The sequence below is a fragment of the Neoarius graeffei genome, chromosome 12 (genome assembly GCF_027579695.1).
Source record: "Neoarius graeffei isolate fNeoGra1 chromosome 12, fNeoGra1.pri, whole genome shotgun sequence".
Taxonomy (NCBI): domain Eukaryota; kingdom Metazoa; phylum Chordata; class Actinopteri; order Siluriformes; family Ariidae; genus Neoarius; species Neoarius graeffei.
This window is the reverse complement of record NC_083580.1, coordinates 15,637,110-15,660,169: the sequence shown is the minus strand read 5'-3', so window position 1 is coordinate 15,660,169 and position 23,060 is coordinate 15,637,110. Positions and strand designations below refer to the sequence as shown.

General features: G+C 40.3%; 1 protein-coding gene across 6 annotated transcripts in view; it reads right to left on the bottom strand.

Annotated features, from left to right (window-relative positions):
* The window catches only part of rab27b (RAB27B, member RAS oncogene family), a 174,643-nt gene that overhangs the window by 11,254 nt on the left and 140,329 nt on the right, over positions 1-23,060 (bottom strand). For all 6 annotated transcript variants that reach the window (XM_060934997.1, XM_060934995.1, XM_060934999.1 and 3 more), the window contains 3 exons: positions 17,449-17,534; positions 11,187-11,290; positions 8,317-8,440 (listed from right to left, as the gene is read on the bottom strand). In XM_060934997.1, the coding sequence (XP_060790980.1) occupies positions 8,317-8,440; positions 11,187-11,290; positions 17,449-17,534 (314 nt within the window). The remainder of the gene's footprint in view (positions 1-8,316; positions 8,441-11,186; positions 11,291-17,448; positions 17,535-23,060) is intronic.

The window sequence follows — 23,060 nt, the reverse complement described above, 5'->3', positions numbered from 1 at the left end:
CCAGCAGCAATGCTTTAAAGTCAATTCTATAGCTTACTGGAAGCCAGTGAAGGGACCTTAGAATTGGAGTAATATGCTCTGTTCTTTTTGTTCGTGTGAGAACCCTAGCCGCTGCATTTTGAACCAGCTGAAGTCGTTTGATGGTCTTTTTTGGCAGGCCTGTGAAAAGGCCATTGCAGTAATCAACCCTACTAGAGATGAAGGCATGTATAAGTTTTTCCAGATCATTTTTTGACATAAGTCCTCTTAGCTTGGAAATGTTTTTTAGGTGATAAAATGCCGTTTTTGTGATTGCTTTCATGTGACTGTCAAAGTTTAGCTCGCTGTCAATGAAAACACCAAGATTTTTAACCATATCTTTTGTTTTAATCCCCTTTGTGTCAAGAATAGTGGTAATCCTGAGTCTTTCATCTTTTTTCCCCAAATAGAATTACTTCTGTTTTATCTGTGTTCAGCTGAAGAAAATTTTGTGACATCCAGTTGTTGATTTGGTCGATACACTGGTAGAGACATTCAAGGGGGGGGGTAATCATCATTAGGTGATAGAGCAAAATAAATTTGGGTGTCATCTGCATAGCAGTGATACAAAATTGAGTTGTTCTTGATAATTTGCCCAAGTGGGAGCATATAAAGGTTGAATAGTAATGGTCCAAGAATCGACCCCTGGGGGACACCACAGGTCAAGGACATTGATATTGAGGTACAATTTTCCATGGTAACAAAGAAGCTTCTATCTTTTAAGTATGATTTTAACCAGTTGATAACTTTACCAGTCAACCCAACCCAGTGTTCAAGTCGATATAGCAGTATGCTGTGATCAACAGTATCAAAAGCTGCACTGAGGTCCAGTAACACCAGGACCGATGTTTTGCCTGCATCAGTATCAAGACGTATGTCATTTATAACTTTAATCAGCGCTGTTTCAGTGCTATGATTGGCACGAAATCCTGACTGAAAGTTATCAAAACAGCTGTTTGATATCAAGAAGGCAGTTAATTGATTGAAGACAATTTTTTCCAGGATTTTCCCGATGAATGGTAGATTTGATATTGGCCTGTAGTTGTTTAATACTGAAGCATCCAGATTATTCTTTTTAAGTAGGGGCTTTACAACGGCTTTTTTCAGGGACACAGGAACAATGCCAGTCTCTAGGGATGTATTTATGATTTGAAGCACATCTGTAATTATAAGATGAAGAACAGACTTAAAAAAGTTGGTGGGCAGAATGTCCAGTTCAGATGTTGAGGAACTGAGATTTTGTACAGTTTTTTCAAGAGTCTCAATCAATTAAACAAAATTCTGACATTGTGTTGAAGTTATCTGTCTGTGTCACTGGTGATTGCAGCTTTTCAATTATTTGCAACTGAGATATATTATGAGCAATATTCTGCCGTATTTTATTAATTTTACCTTTGAAGAAGGATACAAACTCATTGCATTTATTAACTGAGAGAAGTTCAGGTGCTAATTGTGGTGGGGGATTAGTTAGCTTCTCTACTGTTGAAAATAGCACACGGGCATTGTTCATATTCCTGTTGATGTTGGAGAAGAAAGACTGTCTTGCTTTACGAATTTCATAATTATATTTACAATTTAAAATTAGGTTTCTTATTCCAGGTTTAACCTGTGTATCTACAGTTCCTGGGTATAATAAAGGGCGGCACAGTGGCACAGTGGTTAGCACTGTCGCCTCACAAAAAGAAGGTTTCAGGTTCGAACCCCACAGCCGACGGAGGCCTTTCTGTGTGGAGTGTGCATGTTCTCTCCCCATGTCTGTGTGGGTTTCCTCCAGGCGCTCCAGTTTCCCCCAGAGTTCAAAGACATACAGATTAAGTAAAATATTCAGCCACTGGGGTTGCACAAATCACTGCATGCTTAGTGCTGGTCCCAAGCCCAGAAAGATTGGGGAGGGGTTGCGTCAGGAAGGACATCTGGTGTAAAAATCAATGCCAGAGGGGTCGAAAATCAATTGGGACTTCGGCCTAAAATTTTCCACTGTCACAAAAACTATGTGACAAATCAAATAAATTTAATTCCTTATTCTGATCAAAGCTTTAAAGTGCATATCACGGGTAAATTCAGGAGCAAGATCAATGTAATTCCCCTATTTTATATTAAACTTTGGTCAAATATCTGTAACATTCTGCATTCTCTGCAGTTTTTTTTTATCTTGCGCAATACCAGAAATGCCGCTTTTCCACTACAAACGCGGCTGAGCCGTGCCGAGCTGAGTCGAGCTGAGTCGGGCTGAGCGGGGCTGTTGGAGTTGCATTTCGACTACAACCGCGCTGAACCGTGCTGGCTGGAAGTGGGTGGACACATTGGATGGAGTTAGCGAAAGTGGGTGGACGTCATGTGATGCCGTTAAGCAGCGCAAACAGTGACATCAGTGACAGTGGCGGAACAAGTCAGAGCCGGGCCGGGGGCGGGGCAAATGACCGGGCCCTTTATTAAAGCTTATCATAACATCATTTTAGGCTACAAAATGTCCGCAACTGCGGTGTTTACCAATTTCAACACTACCGGGTGCAACTATGTTATTTAGTACATCAAGTCCTTCAAACGAACATGTAACTCAGAAACAAAAAACATTAGGATACTGTACATGGCTCATAATAAAACATCAATAGCCTATACTGCGCACATTATTTGAAGGGCATACGAATGAGCGCTCAGAGGTTGCAACGCTGACAGGAAGAGTCAGAAATAAAAGGAGGGCGGTGCAAACCTCACTGAATGCACTGTGTTTACCAATTTCAACACTACCGGGTGCAACTATGTTAGTTTGTACATTAAGTCCTTCAAACGAACATGTAACTCAGAAACAAAAAAAACATTCGGCGACATACTGTACATGGCTCATAATAAAACATCAATAGCCTACTGCGCGCATTATTTGAAGGGCATACGACGAGCCTTGCGCTCCGTGAACTCGTGCACGATGCTCTGTATGTCACTGATTCAGTGATCTTTTCAGCGGTAGTCTCACGACCCGAATAGTAAACAATAAACATGGAGGACATGGAGTCGTTAGTGTTGCTGGTCTTGGTGCTGTGGCTTGTTGTCACCGACAACGCGGACAGATACTGGCAAGAGCGTATAGATGAGGCGAGGCGCATAAGGCTTCAGAAATTCTCGTAATTCGTAATTATTCTTCTTCCGGGTTTGCGGTGTTTACAGGTCCCAGCGTGCTCGCGGGGCGTGTGTGGGCATGTGAGGACACTCCTCCTCACCAATCAGTGCACAGGGGAGTGTCTGCTCACGCCCCCAACCTCAGTCGGCTCGCTTTGGCTCGCTTCAGCCCCACTCCAAAACGGTGCGAGTTTTAGGGGCTAAGCAGAGCTGAAACGAGCTGAGTCGTGCTGGTTTTTGGTAGTCGAAACGCGAGCCGTGTCGGGCTGAAGTGAGCTGAAGCGAGCTGAAGTGAGCTGAAAAAGGGTAGTGGAAAAGGGCCAAAAAATTCAGTTGAAATCAAGCCATTTGAGGTGAATTGGTCCGCCTCTGAAAAAACTTGGCATTTGGATTTCCCGGCAAACATTGATTTTTGTGACGTCATCTGTGGGACGCCTCCCTCTGAATCCTACGTCAGCGCTGCTTGTTTATGAGAAAACGACCTGGTGGTTTTCTGCAAATTTCTTCAACGTTATCGCGTAATTATTAAAATGGTTAACACGTATCGTAGGAGGGTGTAGCAACACCAATCATGATGGGATTAGTACTCATCGTTTTCCAAAAGACCGGACAATGAGAGAGAAATGGGAGCGCTTGGTCTACACAGGCTGTGCACTGAAATTGTGCAAGCTCGCCCAGCCTGCTGGCGCTTCCGCAGGTAACGTCACCATTCTGGCTCCGGACTCCCTTAGGATTTTTCCAAACGCATTTTATTTTTTTCTGCTGTAGACAGATGGCCTTGTGCAAAATTACCCTTCTAGATGAGTGTGTAAAGGGACATACTTTCATATTAAAAAAAAAATAAAAGACATTGGTCCAGAATATGTCCTTTAAACCACATCTTGACAACATTTTCAGCTTTTTCCCCCATTAGAAGTTAGACCTTATATTAGTCCGCATGATGCTAAGATTTTAACGCCTGCTTTTGTTCTTTCTTGCACTAATTAATTATTGTAACTACCTGTTTACTACAACCCCAATTCCAAAAAAGTTGGGACACTGTGTAAACAAAAACAAAAATGTGATAATTTGCAAAATCATGGAAACCCTATATTTCTTTGAAAATAAGACAAAGACAGCAGATCACATGTTGAAACTGAGAAATTTTGTTGTTTTTTTTTTTAAATATATGCTCATTTTGAATTTGATGTCAGCAACATGTTTCAAAAAAGTTGGGACAGGTGCATGTCTACCACTGTGTTGCATCACCTCTGCCTTTAACAACACTCTGTAAACGTTTGGGAACTGAGGAGAGCAATTGCTGTAGTTTTGAAAGAGAAATGTTGTCCCATTTTTGCACGATACACAATTTCAGTTGCTCAACAGTTCGGGTCTCCTTTGTCATATTTTGAGCTTCATAATGCGCCAAATGTTTTAAATGGGAGACAGGTCTGGATTGCAGGCAGGCCAGTTTAGCACCCGGACTCTTATTACAGAACCATGCAGTTTTAATATGTGCAGAAAGCAGTTTGGCATTGTCTCGCTGAAAGAAGGAAGGCCTTCCCTGAAAAATATTTTGTCTGGATGGCAGCATATTGCTCTGAAACATGTATATATCATTCAGCATTCATGATGCCTTCCAAGATGTGCAAGCTACCCAGTGTCACGTACATTAAATGCACCCTCATACCATCACAGACGCTGGCTTTTGAACTGTGCACTGATAACAAGCCAGATGATCCCTCTCCTTTTTGGCCTGGAGGACATGATGTCCAAGATTTCTAAAAAGAATTTCAGATTTCGATTCATCAGACCTTGGGACAATTTTCCACTTTACCTCAGTCCATCGTAAAAGAGCTCGGGCCCAGAGAAGGTGGCAGTGTTTCTGGATATTGTTTATATCTAGTTTTAACTTGCATTTGTGGATGCAGAAATGAACTGTTTTCACAGATGATGGTTTTCTGAAGTGTTCCTGAGCTCATCCAGTGATTTCCACTACAGACACGTGTCTGCTTTTAATGCAGTGTCGCCTGAGGGCCTGAAGATCACAGGCACCCACTGTCAGTTTTCAGCCTTGTCTCTTGCATACAGAGATTTCTCCAGATTCTCTGAATCTTTTAATGATATTATGTACCATAGATGATGTGATCCCCAAATTCTTTGCAATTTTACATCGAGGAACGTTTTTCTTAAATTGTTGTACTGTTTGCCCAAGCAGTCTTTTACAGAACGGTGAACCCCTCCCCATCTTTACTTCTGAGAGACTCCGCCTCTCTGGGATGCTCTTTTTATACCCAATCATTTTACTGACCTGTTGCCAATTAACCAAATTTTTTTTTTTTTTTAGCATTACACAACTTTTTCAGTCTTTTGTTGTCCCTGTCCCAAGTTTTCTGAAACGTGTTGCTGACATCAAATTCAAAATGAGCATATATTTTTCAAAAAAACAATACAATTTTTCAGTTTCAACATTTGATATGTTGTCTTTGTACTATTTTCAATGCTATATAAGGTTTCCATGATTTGAAAATTATCGCATTCTGATTTTACTGATGTTTTACACAGTGTCCCAACTTTTTTGGAATTGGGGTTCTAGAACAAGCTTGTGAGTAGGCTTTAGCGTGGGTTCTAACAGGTACATGTGAGAGAGAGCATGTATTACACTGAATGGATTAGCACCATCATACATTATGGCTATGTTTATTTGTTCTTTAATACTGCAGGCTTGCTCAATCCTCCATCAAGAAAAGATCTCATCTCATTATCTCTAGCCGCTTTATCCTTCTACAGGGTCGCAGGCAAGCTGGAGCCTATCCCAGCTGACTACAGGCGAAAGGCGGGGTACACCCTGGACAAGTCGCCAGGTCATCACAGGGCTCAAGAAAAGATGTGCAGCCAATTGTTTTTATCTCGTTCTCATTATCTCTAGCCACTTTATCCTGTTCTACAGGGTCACAGGCAAGCTGGAGCCTATCCCAGCTGACTACGGGCGAAAGGCGGGGTATACCCTGGACAAGTCGCCAGGTCATCACAGGGCTGACACAGACAACCATTCACACTCACATTCACACCTACGGTCAATTTAGAGTCACCAGTTAACCTAACCTGCATGTTTTTATTACACCTTAAATAAAATTATTTACTACTCAGATCAGCAACTACTGTATTAACGCCACACACTGCTTATGCAACATTCAGGGGCGGTATAACACACTTGGAAGAAAGCGCTATCTACCCACTTCCACATACATGAGCTCACAGATGCCCATGATTGGCTTGCGTCACTGTAATTGACAGGGGTGAGAGAGAGAGAGAGAGAGAGAGAATATAAAAATGGGAATCTAATGGTATAAATCAGCAGCATCAATGCCTTCCAAACCGTTTAACTGCTCTAACACAAGCGTTTTCATTTATTAGTCCATTATTGTTATTTATTACTGAACTCACATTTCCTCTTCAGTCCTGAACTCTTTGGCAGCTTTTTAAACTTGATCATTTTTAAACTACAATGTTTGTTTCACATACAGTGCATTTAGTAGGTGTTAACGTCAGATTGACGCATTTTTCGGTCACAACTGTGGGGGTGCATGTTCATCAACCCCACAGTAATCTCTTACTTACCCACAGCAATCTTTTAACAACTAACACCTAATATAGACTTGTAGTATTATATTTACTCCTTTTTTTTTTTTACAAAATGTATACATTTGTGCCCAAATCCAGAATCCAGGGACACATGTCCGCCCGTGGGCATTTTGAGTTATTGACAGATTCAGAAAGTACAGTTTCTAAGCTTTCCAATGATGCCTTCCATGTGGAGATCTGACAATATTTGAAGAATGTGTGGCCTTTTGAAAGTGTATACTTCTTAAAACAGAAAAGGGAGAAAATCGCCCTCAAAGGTTTTCCATCTCAGCTACTCTGGGTGCAGGGCTGGCACATAATGGTGCTCATTTGCATGACATTAAGGAAAACTCTACCCCCTACTAGCTAGCACGATGCTACTTTCATGTAAACAAAGATCACCACGTCAATTTTCCTTCCATGCAAAGTATGCCCAAAACAATTATGAAGTACAAAAATAAGTCCTAAAGTATACTTTAACGTTTTGTGGTTGAAAAATTACTCACACCGTAAGAAAGAAAGATAGCACGATGATGACACAACTAACACAACACTACTTTCATGTAAAGCCTCGGTCACAACCGGCCGTACGTGCTCCTACAGCCGGTCTACATGCAAAAAACGCAAGAAACGCACGAGAACACGCATGAAACGCACGAGCGCGCGCGTGTGAAAAGCACAAAAGCGCGCGTGACATGCTGATTTTCGAGCCGCAGACCGGCCGCAGAGGTTCTTTGTCATGTCAAACAAACTCTACGGGCGCTTACGTTTTTTTCAGATTGCAAGACAAACTTACAGCCAACGCGCGTCTTTCTCCATGAACAAAAAAAAAAAAAAACGCAGCGATTTGGGAAACGCCAAAAATCACACGGCCAAAAAATCGTACGTCCGGTTGTGACCTAGGCTTAACCAAACCACAACACTCTCCGTTACATGCAAAAATAACCACACAGCCTTAGATCAATAAACTTACCCCATCAGAAAGAGAAACGGCGCCTTGCACACACCAATGCCTCCGATGGAATGTAATCCTAGCTTCCTTTTGGTTGGTTTTTTTTTTGCTAGAAATGGTTATCTCCGATGTAAATACCGTGTGTCTGTTTGCTTCGCGGTGTTTCAGCTCCTCTGCGCTCTGTTTAGATTGCTCATTCCATAGTGAAATTACACGCCTGTATGCAGGTTAAGTAGCCACGAGCTCAGCTCGTATCATACAGCTGATTCGCGAAAAAAAAAAAAGACTTAAATCATGTGAATGGCCCATATGGTAATTTACCCACACCCCCCAGCAGGCTACAGTCCTGACAAAAACGAGACAATTTGCAACAAAAAAATGTATGCTTTTCCAACAAAACAATCTATTATCTGAAATACTGATTGCATTCTTCAAGATCTCAATTTGCACAAAATGGAAAAAAAACAAAAATCACAAATTTCGAAAAAAAAATGCTTCTTTTGCGATTATCTCAGATTCGTTTCGGCCGACATGTGTCCCTGGATTCGGTGAGGGGTCACATTTTTGAAAATGATGACTTAAGGGTGATAAACTCAGGTTTGACACTTAACCAGATCTCTTAAACTCACCCGTATTTATCTGCCAGGTCTTTAGCTTGCTTCTCCTGAACTTCTCTTTGATCCGCCAGGTCCGCTTTGTTTCCAATGAGAACAATGTCGGGATTTTCGCAGTATGCATTTGCCTGTAGCTGACCTTCACATTCAAATAATTCATCAGCTGACACGTTTAAAGATCAGTGATGGAACAAATAAAGACTTTTATGATTTCAAACTTTGTGCTTACCTTAGTCTCTAATGAACACAAACAATAATAATAATTAAAAAAAACACTTACATGATAGAGATTAGATTTTTAATCATTTTAAGGAAGAGTTGTGAAAGTGCAAATCTCTTGGAACTCAATTTTCTTCAAATATTATTCATACACAGTGCTGTGCAAAAGTCTTAGGCACATGTCAAGAAATGCTGTAGACCAAAAATGGCTTTAAAAAAATTATTAAATGTTTCAACATTAAAAAAAACCCCTATAAAACAGCAGTAAGCCATAATAAATGAAACAAAGTCGATATTTGGTGTGAGACGACCCTTTGCTTTTAAAATAGTAGTCTCGGGTACAGTGAGTACAGTTTTATAACGAAATGAGCTGTAGGTTTTACTGAACGTCTTACAGAACCAGCCACAGTTCTTCTGGACACTTTGACTGTCACACTCGCTTCTTAATTTTGCACCAAAACCCAGCAGCCTTCGTTATGTTTTCTTTTTTAATCTGAAAAGTGCTCTCTTGTGTAATATGCTGCTCAGAACATTTTTTCCCCCTGTAACATTTAATTCTATGCTGGAAAACGAACGTTTGGAACTCTAAAATGTTTTTGTACTGATTCACTCATGTAGAAGCTATAAAATAGAAATCTATAACAAAATTTGTATGAAAAAATAAAAATAAAAAATAGGGTGCCTAATACTTTTGCACAGTACTGTATATACACACACATACAGAGGCCACTTTAATAGGAACTTCTTGTTGATTCTAAGATTCCTGTTCTTGGCTGCAGGAGGGGAACCCAACGTGGTCTTCTCCTGTTGCATGCTGAGACGCTTTTCTTCCCACCATGGTTGTAAAGAGTTGCTATGAGTTACTATATCCTTCCTGGGAGCTCGAACCAATCTGGCCATTTTCCTCTGACCTCTCTTATCAACAAGGCGTTTCCACCCACAGAACTGTCACTCACTCAATGTTTGTTGTTTTTTGCACCATTCTGTGTAAACTCTACAGACTGTTGTGTGTGAAAACCCCAGGAAGGAGATCAGCCGTTTCTGAAACACTCCAACCAGTCCATCTGGCTCAAACCGACACCCATGCCACAGTGAAAGAAAGTCACACTTTGAGATCGCAATTTTTCCCGTTCTGATTAGGGGTCGACCGATAATCGGCCTGGCCGATATATCGGGCCGATATTCTGCATTTTTAGGGTTATCGGTATCGGCCATAATTTCCACCGATATGCCGATAACATGCCTTTTTGCAGCCATTTCGTTCCTAACGCGACTGTCACTGCACGTCCTTTCCTGCACTCGCCTCTTTGAGTTCAAGAACACGGTCCCGCCCACCACAACATCTGATTTGTTTGGCACAAGAGATATAGCCAATCGACACGTGTAGCTAAACGCTGTGAACTGTTTCAAGGTGGCTGTACGGGCACTCGGGCAGAAGCGGCACAAGGGATACAGCCAATCAACACGCGTAGCTAAACGCTGTGAACTGTTTCAAGGCGGCCGTATGGGCACTTGGGCAGAAGCAGATCCCACTTCAAGGTAAGGACATGCTTTTGCCGCAATAAGTCACAAACACACAAGTTGCAAAAGCACAACATCATTATATGTTTACATTCTTCATCTACGACTCGTTAAAATTGTCCATTTGCATCTGTGTAGCCAGGCAAACTTAGCTTACGGAAGGAAGCACTTGAATTAGCCTACAACCAACTAGTCTCGCTGAAACTACACGTAATGCTTCCTTCACTACAATATAATCCTCCTAAATTGGGAATACTAGGCTTGGGCATTAAAAGCATTAGAATGTAGATGGTTACTTGTTAAGTTGTTACATAATAGGGAGTGATAGCCTACTTTAGGTTTGATTTTACTTTTTAAAAAATGCTGCGGGCAGCTCCCTACACTTGATTTGTTATTTAAAAACTACTTGAAGTTGGTAAGTCTTACTTAGTTCTTAGTGTAAAAGAATCCAGTGTATTTTCATTTATTTTCCACTGAAAATGGTGAGCTGTAATATAGTAGGGAGTGATTTATTTATTGGTGAATATTTATTTTATTATTATTTTATTTCTCATTTTATTCTAACTAATGTTTGACTTTATTGTAGAAATGCTGCTGGCATCTCCCTGCACAAAATTTCATGTTCAATTTTACAATTAAACATACATTTCATGGATATGAAGGTCTGTGTCAGTGTGTGCTATGTTTAATTTCATGTGAATTATAATGTTTACATTTATCGGTTGCACATATCGGTTATCGGCATCCCAATTCCATACTAATCGGTATCGGTATCAGCCCTGAAAAAAACATATCGGTCGATCCCTAGTTCTGATGTTTGAAGTGAACATGAACTGAAGCTCTTGATTTGTATCTGCGTGATTTGACGCATTGTGCTGCTGTCAAGGGGTCGGCTGATTAGAGAACTGCGTCAAACAGCGGGGGTATGGGTGTTCCTAATAAAGTGGCCAGTGAGCGTATATCAGAAATTTTACTTGCGATCCGTCCAAAATCCTGCATATAATTTGATCAATATCGCATGGCAAACACATTTTGAAGTCACCTTAACCGCTACTATAAAATGCGGTTTTAATACTGTGATAACTTTTCTCCTGTTAACTGAGACAGATGTGTATAATACTTTTTTTATTAGGATTATTACTCACTCATCCAGTTGCGGACGTTCAGAAAGCTTTGCTGGCTCGTCAGGTCAAACATGAGCAAGAATCCCATCGCGTCTCTGAAGAAGGCTGTCGTCAAGCTTCTAAATCTGTAACGAAGATAATAAAAATAATTCTACATTCAATCTAATTAATGAATATGATCATAATTAAAGCTCAAATGTGTTTTAAAGTCCTCAGGACAAAACTGCTGCATATTAAGATTTTATATTCAATTCCTGCAGCTTTTTTTTTTTTGCCAGCAATTCCATTTCCTTTTATTAAAAAAACAAAACAACCCCACAGCGTACTCAGTAACTACAATCAGAGACGTTATGCTACAGTCCTCCATGAAGTATTGTCTCTATTGCTTTCAGGCAACAATTACACGAGTTCCTGGACTTATATTAATGACAAATCATAAATCTTGCTGAAATGTGTAATTGAATAATCCAATTAACAGATGGCATTCAAGCTGCTGAAAACAAAAATCAATATAAAAAAAAAAAATCACAGAAAATTACAGAAGACGCAGAAGAATATCATGCTTTCTTCGACCTCTAAAAATATCTTAAATGTACAAAAACTCATGACTCGAGCTGTGAGAAAATATTCAGATCAAATCCAAGACCATGTTATCTGTCCATTTTTACAATTTTAATAGGCATAGATGCTCGCTGGCTGCGCTGTGAAAACTGTGCATGCAGACACTCATCTACACTACCGTTCAAAAGTTTGGGGTCACTTTGAAATGTCCTTATTTTTGAAAGAAAAGCACTGTTCTTTTCAATGAAGATCGCTTTAAACTAATCAGAAATGCACTCTATACATTGCTAATGTGGTAAATGACTATTCTAGCTGGTTTTTGGTGCAATATCTCCATAGGTGTATAGAGGCCCATTTCCAGCAACTCTCACTCCAGTGTTCTAATGGTACAATGTGTTTGCTCATTGCCTCAGAAGGCTAATGGATGATTAGAAAACCCTTGTACAATCATGTTAGCACAGCTGAAAACAGTTGAGCTCTTTAGAGAAGCTATAAAACTGACCTTCCTTTGAGCAGATTGAGTTTCTGGAGCATCACATTTGTGGGGTCGATTAAATGCTCAAAATGGCCAGAAAAATGTCTTGACTATATTTTCTATTCATTTTACAACTTATGGTGGGAAATAAAAGTGTGACTTTTCATGGAAAACACAAAATTGTCTGGGTGACCCCAAACTTTTGAACGGTAGTGTAAGTTTCCAAATCTGTCATTTGTTTAATTCTTAGTATTCACGACAGAAAATATTCAACATTAAAAAGCTTATAATCTCTACTTTCCAAAGAAATTTATCTCGTTAAGCTCTGTTCAGTAGTTTGGGAGTAACGGCAGGTTGAAGCTGGTACAACAGAGTACACTCTCTGCTCGCGGGACGTCAGGAAACTGCCAGTGCTTTTTGAGGTCACAGGAAAGTGCTCAGGCTCTCTCTCTCTCTCTCTCTCTCTTTTGATCAGTTTCTGACTGGATTACTCATGAATATCAATCAGATAACTTTTATAGGGATGTTCTCTCACTCTCATTTCTGAAGTAGTATTCAGCAAAATTTTCCGTCAGCTTGTTTTGATGTTATGCTTCACGGGAAACTCTGAAGTGAGTTTTCATAGCTTTACCTACTTATTTTTTTCAAATCAAACTGATTCATGCAAGTAAGTAACTATTCTAGAATATAACTGTAGTTGTTTTGATGAAAAATACTGAGATCTTAGTGGTCAGAATGAGATTTTTAAAAACTGGAAGTCAGAAATGTGAGTGTTAATTCAATTAACTGGAATTGTTTATGCAGGGCTTTTCAAAGTGTGGGGCGCGCCTCCCCTAGGAGGCACCAGAGTTATTCGGGGGGGGCGCAACGTGAGGAAAAATAAACCAGAATAAGTTACTATTGCGGACATTGAGCGAACTTCAGCTAGCCTTTGCCAGAGACAAAATGGATCGATTTTTAGTACCTAAAGCTACAGTGAGTGAGGAGACAGAGTCTGGGCCAAGCAAAAAAAAACAGACCCTCCAGGATTTCGCGATGTTGCGATTTGCAACTTCAACGCAAATTCAACCAATCCCCGCGAATTCAGGGCGGTGTTGCAATTATATCCAATCACTGCAACTTTCCCGCAAATTTGACCAATCGTTGGCATCGTCTTGAGGTGACGTCGACAAACTACCTTCCGCCTTACTTCCGTGTATACGTTCAAGAGAAGCAGCATACGCGCAGTGTTGCCAGACTGGGCGGTTTCAAGTGCATTTTGGCGGGTTTTGAACTGGAAAACGTCAGCAGTATCTGGCAACACTGCATGTGCGAGTCAGTGTTTTATATAGGCTTAAATTCTGTTACTGAAAGTGTGTTATGTTTACAGTGAAGGACTGTGTGCACTTTACATTCTTTTTTACTTAATACAATAAATTAATGGATGCCAACATTTTTGCCAAAATGGTATTTTATTTTCCATTGTTTAGGCAGCTTCAGCAACATACTGTGAGATTCTGTTCAAATTGTTTTTTTTTCTTCTATGAAGCCTGAGCCATTTATTTTATTAGTTTATAATTATTGTTTAATTTAGTCTTCAGGAGAGACTGCCTGCACACAGTACTAGTATTAATAGGTTTTTTTTCTTACATGAAAGCTGAGGCATTTATATTATATTTTAAGGTAACTTCATGTTGTGCTGTGAGGTTCTCTGCACTTTAACTTTTGAACCAACAGGTGCATTTGGATAAGTAAAGCCTATTTTTCTGCATTTTTGTCGTCCTGGTAATCTTTCATATTGGTAAAGTTGTTTATAGGACCATTTCTCAGCGTCTTTTGTTTTTAATCAATAGTTTTTCAGTAATAACTTAATATTTAACATATCACTCAATTTTAATCACAAAAAGAGAAAATCGCAACAATTTCTCGCAACTTTCACTTCCTCCCGCAATGTAATCGCACCAAAAACCTAAAAAACACCGCAACTTTCAGCGCAATTTTTTGGAAACCCCCCCGCAACATCAGACATTTTAGCCTGCAACAATCACAAAAAAGGCCCGCGAAATCCTGGGGGGACTGAAAAAAGAAGGAAGTATGACCACGATTATTTAAAGTTTGGATTTTCATGGACTGGATCTGAAGATGCTCCACTGCCACAGTGTGTTGTCTGCCAAGAGGTGCTAGCTAACGACGCTATAAGATGTGTAAAACAAGATGTTTTAAAAAGTACAGATGTTTAAAATGTGTAAAAGAAAAAAATGTGTACAACAACCATTTTTTTAAAATACGAATGGAACATTAAGTATAGCAACAACAAAAATTGTAAAGGGGGGGGCGCTGTTGTTTATTTGCTCTCTGAGGGGGGGCTGACTCTCCCACACTTTGAAAACCCCTGGTTTATTGGATGTGCCTCACACAGTTTTTTCTAGGTTCGCCTTGAAAGCTGTGAATATTAATCGAAATAATCAAATAATTTATATTCTCTAATATAAACACTACTAGGCCCTACTTAGAAATACAAGGCCTACAGAGCACAAAGTGGGTATTAGAAATAATCTTTTATTATTTTATTTTGATCGAGAATGGTAGATGTGAATGACAGCCAATGCTTATTTATGCACATTTTATAATTAACATTGATTTTTCCTTCTTTGTGATGTATAAATGGGAGTTAAGATCGGCTTTATATTGCACAAATAAAGCCGGGTGGTGAAATTTTGAAGGAGTGTACCGATTTACGGTTTTACCTAATTAACATAATTAACACTAGTTAAATACTAATTTGCATCATTAGTTTTTACTAATTTTTCAAACTTTGTATTCAGTCTACAACCATCTATGTGCTGCCAATTTCCATGCAAACATCTTGAAAAATAAAAAAAGTTAAGAAAAAAATAAACATGATCTCATTGTTAATGAGGCCCATTTTGTACCATGTGATCCTCATACTGAATATTACGGCAGCTTTCTAAAAATTAAGCCGTTTTTTTATCTTTGATTTGTAATATCTCACGAATGGATAAACAAATGTAAATTCTGTAAAAAGTATGTTGTTCTGCATTCAATTCTGAATTCAATGAGCGCAGTTCCAAGCAATTTGGATTGAATTTTCTCCTGATATGCCTAATTTTAATATTGGACAACAAAGTATCTCACAATATTTCTTGAAGAACATGTTAAATGCTGATTTATTTATTTAATTTAAGAGCAGATTAAAGGAAATCGCTAAATGCATGCACTCATTTTCATTGACGATACTTATTTTTCATGTGTATTATATTATACTGCTATGACACTATACTTTGCTAGCCTTATGCTACATCATACCATTACTGATACTGACAACTTGTCTCCAGGGACAGTGTTGCAGAAGAAATCAACTAGATTTTTAATTATCGTACATTGATTTAGATGCGATCCAGAATGAATATATAAAAATATTCACATGATTTCCTTAACAGAATAGTCGAATCCTTGTATCCTATCAAATCCTGTGGCACATGGCATTTTGTGTCATCTCAAATCAAATCAAGTGGGTTTCCGTTGCCATTCCTCTATATAGCTTGTACAGTGGTGCTTGAAAGGTTGTGAACCCTTTAGAATTTTCTATATTTCTGCATAAGTATGAACTAAAACATCATCAGATTTTCACACAAGTCCTAAAAGTAGATAAAGAGAACCCAGTGAAACAAATGAGACAAAAATATTATACTCTGTCATTTATTTATTGAGGAAAATGATCCAATATTACATATCTGTGAGTGGCAAAAGTATGTGAACCTTTGCTTTCAGTATCTGGTGTGACCCCCTTGTGCAGCAATAACTGCAACTAAACGTTGCCGGTAACTGTTGATCAGTCCTGCACACCGGCTTGGAGGAATTTTAGCCCGTTCCTCCGTACAGAACAGCTTCAACTCTGGGATGTTGGTGGGTTTCCTCATATGAACTGCTCGCTTCAGGTCCTTCCACAACATTTCGATTGGATTAAGGACAGGACTTCGACTTGGCCATTCCAAAACATTAATTTTATTCTTCTTTAACCATTCTTTGGTAGAACGACTTGTGTGCTTAGGGTCGTTGTTTTGCTGCATGACCCACCTTCTCTTGAGATTCAGTTCATGGACAGATGTCCTGACATTTTCCTTTAGAATTCACTGGTATAATTCAGAATTTATTGTTCCATCAATGATGGCAAGCCGTCCTGGCCCAGATGCAGCAAAACAGGCCCAAACCATGATACTACCACCACCATGTTTCACAGATGGGATAAGGTTCTTATGTTGGAATGCAGTGTTTTCCTTTCTCCAAACATAACGCTTCTCATTTAAACCAAAAAGTTATATTTTGGTCTCATCCGTCCACAAAACATTTTTCCAGTAGCCTTCTGGCTTGTCCACATGATCTTTAGCAAACTGCAGACGAGCAGCAATGTTCTTTTTGGAGAGCAGTGGCTTTCTCCTTGCAACCCTGCCATACACACCATTGTTGTTCAGTGTTCTCCTGATGGTGGACTCATGAACATTAACATTAGCCAATGTGAGAGAGGCCTTCAGTTGCTTAGAAGTTACACTGGGGTCCCTTTGTGACCTCGCCGACTATTACTCTTGGAGTGATTTTTGTTGGTCGACCACTCCTGGGAAGGGGAACAATGGTCTTGAATTTCCTCCATTTGTACACAATCTATCTGACTGTGGATTGGTGGAGTCCAAACTCTTTAGAGATGGTTTTGTAACCTTTTCCAGTCTGATGAGCATCAACAACGCTTTTTCTGAGGTCCTCAGAAATCTCCTTTGTTCGTGCCATGATACACGTCCACAAACATGTGTTGTGAAGATCAGACTTTGATAGATCCCTGTTCTTGAAATAAAACAGGGTGCCCACTCACACCTGACTGTCATCCCATTGACTGAAAACACCTGACTCTGTCACCTTCAAATTAACTGCTAATCCTAGAGCTTCACATATCTGTGAGTGGCAAAAGTATGTAATATTGGATCATTTTCCTCAATAAATAAATGACCAAGTATAATATTTTTGTCTCATTTGTTTAACTGGGTTCTCTTTATCTACTTTTAGGACTTGTGTGAAAATCTGATGTTTTAGGTCATATTTATGCAGAAATATAGAAAATCCTAAAGGTTTCACAAACTTTCAAGCACCACTGTATACGCTGGAATTAAATCTGTAAAGCTTTAAGTAGATACTGGGTCAGAAAACCATGATGTTTGTATTCAACTAATGAAATATTTAATTTTTACAAAGTCGAACCTCTCCTGTCCTGCTGTGTCCCAGAGCTGCAGATGAACTTTAAACGTCTTTCCTGTTGTCCCATTAGGGCCGTTAGCGCTGTACACCTATATCACACACAGAGAGAGAGAGACAGAGAGAGAGAGAGAGAGAGAGAGGGGGGGAAAAAAAAAAAGAGATGGATACCCACACATTTGTCACCATAACACTAATAATGATGTGTGTACTTCCTTCATGTCCTTCATGTGCACCTCTTCACACTTTACTAGCATTAACAATAATGTAATATATTATTTCGCATACATATTGCACAATAAAACATGATGCGACATGCTTTTATAAGAAATTAAATAATGACGGGGTACTGTGATGTGTTGCCACAGTGAGGTTAATTATTTTCCTATGACAGAATACAAAAACATACATCACATGATAACATGCACATATTCTTACTGGATCCTTCGAACAAATGTATTTATTATGAGTGCGAGTGAAGGCACCATACAGTTGCTCATTAATGACATCAGACAGCATCGTTAACTACAGACCGCCTTCAGAAACAGCTCTCGACATGTACTCACTACTTACATAGTGTTACACTGTACAAGTGCAGGGGTGTGTGCTGGCTTTACACTCCGTTCCCAATACACAGACTGTCGAGCTAATTAATCATGATTTACACACCAAGAGACCAAAACACACCCTACATCCTGTATGCGACTCATTTAATCACTTTCTTCCTGTCCTTCCACATGCCTCTCTGTAGGTCTCCCTCCCTTCATTGTCTTTGTTCGTTCTCTCCCTCTCGCTCCCTTTCTGTTTTTTTTTCTGACCCTGTTTCTCTCTGGGAGAAGTATTTTTATTCCCCCCCCCAAAAAAAAAAATCACATTTTTTATAGATTATAGATCATATAGATTAAAGAAACTACAGTTACAGATTGATTTAGGAGACAACAGAAAAGCAGCTTCTCTGTGTGTGTGTGTGTGTGTGTGTGTGTGTGTGTGTGTGTGTGCGCGCGCGTGCAACACCTCTTGTGATCTGGTCTTACCAGGCACATGCGCGTGCACACTTTAATACCATCCAAATGTCCCTACAAGGTCGAAATTGTCAGATTTTACTATCCTTGTGGGACATTTGGTCCTCAGTAGTATAAACACACACACTAATACTTATAACTGGATTTGCACAGTATTGTGATCCATGTTGTAATATGAAGGTGTTCACAATACAGAGCAATACAGCCAGTTATTATGGTACCCGTCTCAATTCCTGCAAAAAAAAAAAAACATCCACAATGAGCAAAAAGCTGCTTCAAATATGCACTGAACACTCACTTGATCAACTCTCTGGGGGCAGAGAAGCAGCCTTGGGGCCAAGGGTTCACCAGTTTGATTCCCGGGACCGGCAGGAAAAACGTGAGGAGGAGAGTTGGGTGAATGATGAAAACCACTTTCCCCTCCCTCTGTATCATGGCTGAAGTGCCCTTGAGCAAGGCACCGTACCCCCAACTGCTCCCCAGGTGCTGTAGCACGGCTGCCCACTGCTCTGGGTATGCACGTGCGCTCATTGCTCACTTGTGTGTGCATGCGTGTGTTCACTGCTTCAGATGGGTTAAATGCAGAGGAGGAATTTCACTGTGCATGTGACAAAGGCAGCTTCTTCTCTTGGATAGCTATTACATGAAACATATTTAGGTGAATATGGTCCCTCGATACATGTAAGGAACCAGACGTATATTTCACCAAAACATTGTGGAACTGTTATTTACTTTTTGATCTTTCCTAGAGTACGTCCCTGCAAAGATCACTCTGGGTAAAGAGAGTCAGTTTAACAAACACCGGTGTAAAACAGTTGCTAGTGTGCTTTCCTCGCATAGTGAATGTCGGGTATTGATCAAATTGTTCGTTTATTATATCCTTGGCAGTCCATCGGTTTTGACGATGACAGCTTGCACAGCTCATCCGTTGTGGACTCGCAGGTGGCTGTGGAGTCCAATTCTTTTGTGCAAAGGACCTGTGCGGGAACGTTTTTAAAAGTGGAAAGGCCGTTACACTGGGGCAGAGCCACTCTCGCAGCCTCAGAAGTCGGGGTCCAGTGGTATGAGGAACCGTCATGACTGGAGGCTTCCCTGGCTGCAGTGGATGGCCGTGACGTCTTGAGTGCCTGAGCTCTCCACAGAGCCCTGCAGCACCGCCTTCCTGGCTGTTGGATCTCACCATTGATCTCATCCGCCTAGTCCGCCAGAACAGTCTTCGCATGCTAGGGTAGGCATATCCCTAACTCACCGAGATTCAGACCCGTTGGCTACCCTCCCCTAGTTTAGCTGGCCCGTCAAAGCCATTGCCGCATGCAAGCAGCTTCTAGGACCCATAGGTGAGAACTAGGTGCTGGTGGGGACCAATAGGAGGATGAGCCACTCCCAAAGGAGTGTAACGAGCCCAGCCCTCTAGAGGTACTACCCCTCCTATACAACCCTGTACCCCCGGTTTGTTATATATGCCATAGTGAAATGGATGTAAATCTGATCACTACTGTTTATAAATCAGATACTGGCTATCAAAATATACGTAATGCACCTGTGCCACAGCTGGAATGGGAATTTAAAATACTGTAACTTTACTTCTGGTTGTGGTCCATAGGGTGGATCACCACCATCATATGTGCTTGTTGAACACAACTCACTCTAGATACAGTCTGCCTTTGCTGTTATAATAACCTCCAGGCTTCCGGGAAGACTTTAGGTTATATTTTGGAACATGAACATTGATGTGGGGATTTGTTCATTCAGTCACAAGAGCATTCATGAGATCAGGTAGTGATGTTCGGAAAGGAGACCTGTGGTGCAGTCAGCGCAACATCATCCCAAAGGTGTTCGGTGGGGTTGAGGTCAGGGCTCTGTTCAGAACACTCAAGTTCTTCCACTCGAACCTTGGCAAATGTCTTCATGGAGCTCGCTTTGTGCACAGGAGCATTCTCAGACTGGAACATGTTTGGGCCTCTTAGTTCCAGTGAAGCGTAACTATAATGCTCGAGTACAGAAAGGCATTCTGTACAACTGCGAGTTTAAATCTTTGTCTCAACAGTCTGGGGAAGACCAACACATGGGTGTCATGGGCAGATGTCCACATAGTTTTGGCCATACACTACCGTTCAAAAGTTTGGGGTCACCCAGACAATTTTGTGCTTTCCATGAAAAGTCACACTTTTATTTACCACCATAAGTTGTAAAATGAATAGAAAATATAGTCAAGACATTTTTCTGGCCATTTTGAGCATTTAATCGACCCCACAAATGTGATGCTCCAGAAACTCAATCTGCTCAAAGGAAGGTCAGTTTTATAGCTTCTCTAAAGAGCGAAACTGTTTTCAGCTGTGCTAACATGATTGTACAAGGGTTTTCTAATCATCCATTAGCCTTCTGAGGCAATGAGCAAACACATTGTACCATTAGAACACTGGAGTGAGAGTTGCTGGAAATGGGCCTCTATACAGCACGGGCGATTGCTCTAAGACAACGAGGGAGGCTCAGCCTCCTCTAAAAATGACGAACATCGTGTAGGATGAATTGCGCTAGGCTTATGTTATAACCGACCTTATAACATTGCTATTTCAGATCCAGAATCATAGAAATATATGTGCTCAACCCAACTACAGTGCGAAATCATTCCCTTATAACTTTCCCCTGTTCGCCTAATGTGTGCGTGAGTTTTTCCCCCTCGTGACAGCGCGATGCAGCCCAGCCTCAGTGGATTGGGAGCTATGTGCTTGTCAATCTCAAAATGCAAGACGATTATTGGACAAATACTGCGAAAATGCCCGCCCACGGAGTCTCACGGACTCCCAGCCTCAATGGACTTCAACGGCATTTGGGAGCTATGCGCTTTTCAATCTCAAAATGCAAGACAGTTATTGGACAAATACTGTGAAAATGCCCGCCCACGGACTCCAAGCCTCACATGGGAGGGACATGGCAGTTTCCGCGAGGAGACTGGTGATTGGTGAAAGCGGCCGGATATTTTCTTTGATTGACAGCTCGTTTCAACTATAGACAGGCAGCACAGTGTTGCCATATTGGGCAGTTTTAAGTGCATTTTGGCAGGTTTTGAACATATTTTGGGCTGGATAATGTCAGCAGTATCTGGCAACATCAGTTCAGTCCCATGCGGATTCGCGAGTGCTGTGGTGTATTGTAAGAGATCAGCTTACATTTCAATTTCATTCATTACATACGGTTTCTACCAGCTTTTTTAGTTTGTATATATTTTCATTGTAAATAAAGTGTAAATATAGTGTTGTCAAGTTTGCTATCTTAGTTCCAGAAATGTCGTTTATTTGAGTGACTGAACTTGAACTTGAGGGGGCTAGTCAGCTAGCAAGAAAGCTGCACACGGATGCCAAACATTGCTGATTTAATTTTGGCGAAGCCATTTGCCAGTCTTCCTTTCGAGGAAAAAATTCAAAAGCAGGGTAGACCAACGCCTCAAATTGACTTGGTGAAAAAGGTAGGGAATAATACTCGTTCCTTTCAGCTCTCCTGGTACGAGAAAGTGAATTGGCTAACAGCAAGTGACCCACATCAACAACAGTAAATAGGCTACTTTAGTAATATGTCATGGATGGACCAAAAATATAGAATCTATTTAAAATGTTTATGCTGAGTATATTATATTGGAATATATATTTTTCTGGATATGAATTAAACACAGCTACAATTTGGAAAACATTTTTAAACAAAAACACAGCCGGGGTCAATTTTTAAACAACATGCCACAATTTTAAAATATAAAATGTTAAAATATACCCACCCCAACACCACCATCATGTATATTGGACAGTAGGCTAATGGGCCAAAAGAACCTGTTATTTCACAGTTTGTGACCCTGCCAACAATCAGCCAGATCAGAGGCAAGAGTATGGGCAAAATTGATGTGTTTTTTCTTTTAAAATCTGGAAATATCGTAACCGACCAGCCTCCCGTTTGAAAGACTACCAGCCGCCACTGCTATACACCTACAGTATGTAGATATTGCACCAAAAACCAGACATTTGCAGCTAGAATAGTCATTTACCACATTAGCAATGTATAGAGTGGATTTCTGATTAGTTTAAAGTGATCTTCATTGAAAAGAACAGTGCTTTTCTTTCAAAAATAAGGACATTTCAAAGTGATCCCAAACTTTTGAACGGTAGTGTATGGTATACAAAAGAAAAACATACATTTCAGTCATGAAAGTCATATAGTTTTCAGATTTCACCCAGGCTGTCCTACATTTACTTTAACTATATTTTTACTCAGCGACTCATGAACATAATCCGTCTTCCAGTTCCTGTCCAACCCAATCGGATCAACGTGACTCAAAAAGCCAGGTTCATTAATCTGTTCATTATTACCTGGGGGAAAAAAAAATGACAAAAAGATAGACGGCTTTAAAAGAAGGGAGATAGAATAATGAAAAAAAGTAACAGATTGTAATAACATGGTTTATGTCGGAGAGTGACGATAAGTCCTTAGAACCGTTTGGTTCAAAAGTGCCTATTGTTCATTACAACAACAAAAACAGGGTGGAAATTCCTGCGCACTGTGTGTGTTACTACTGTTAGTGTGTTATTGCTGGAACATTTTCATGAATAG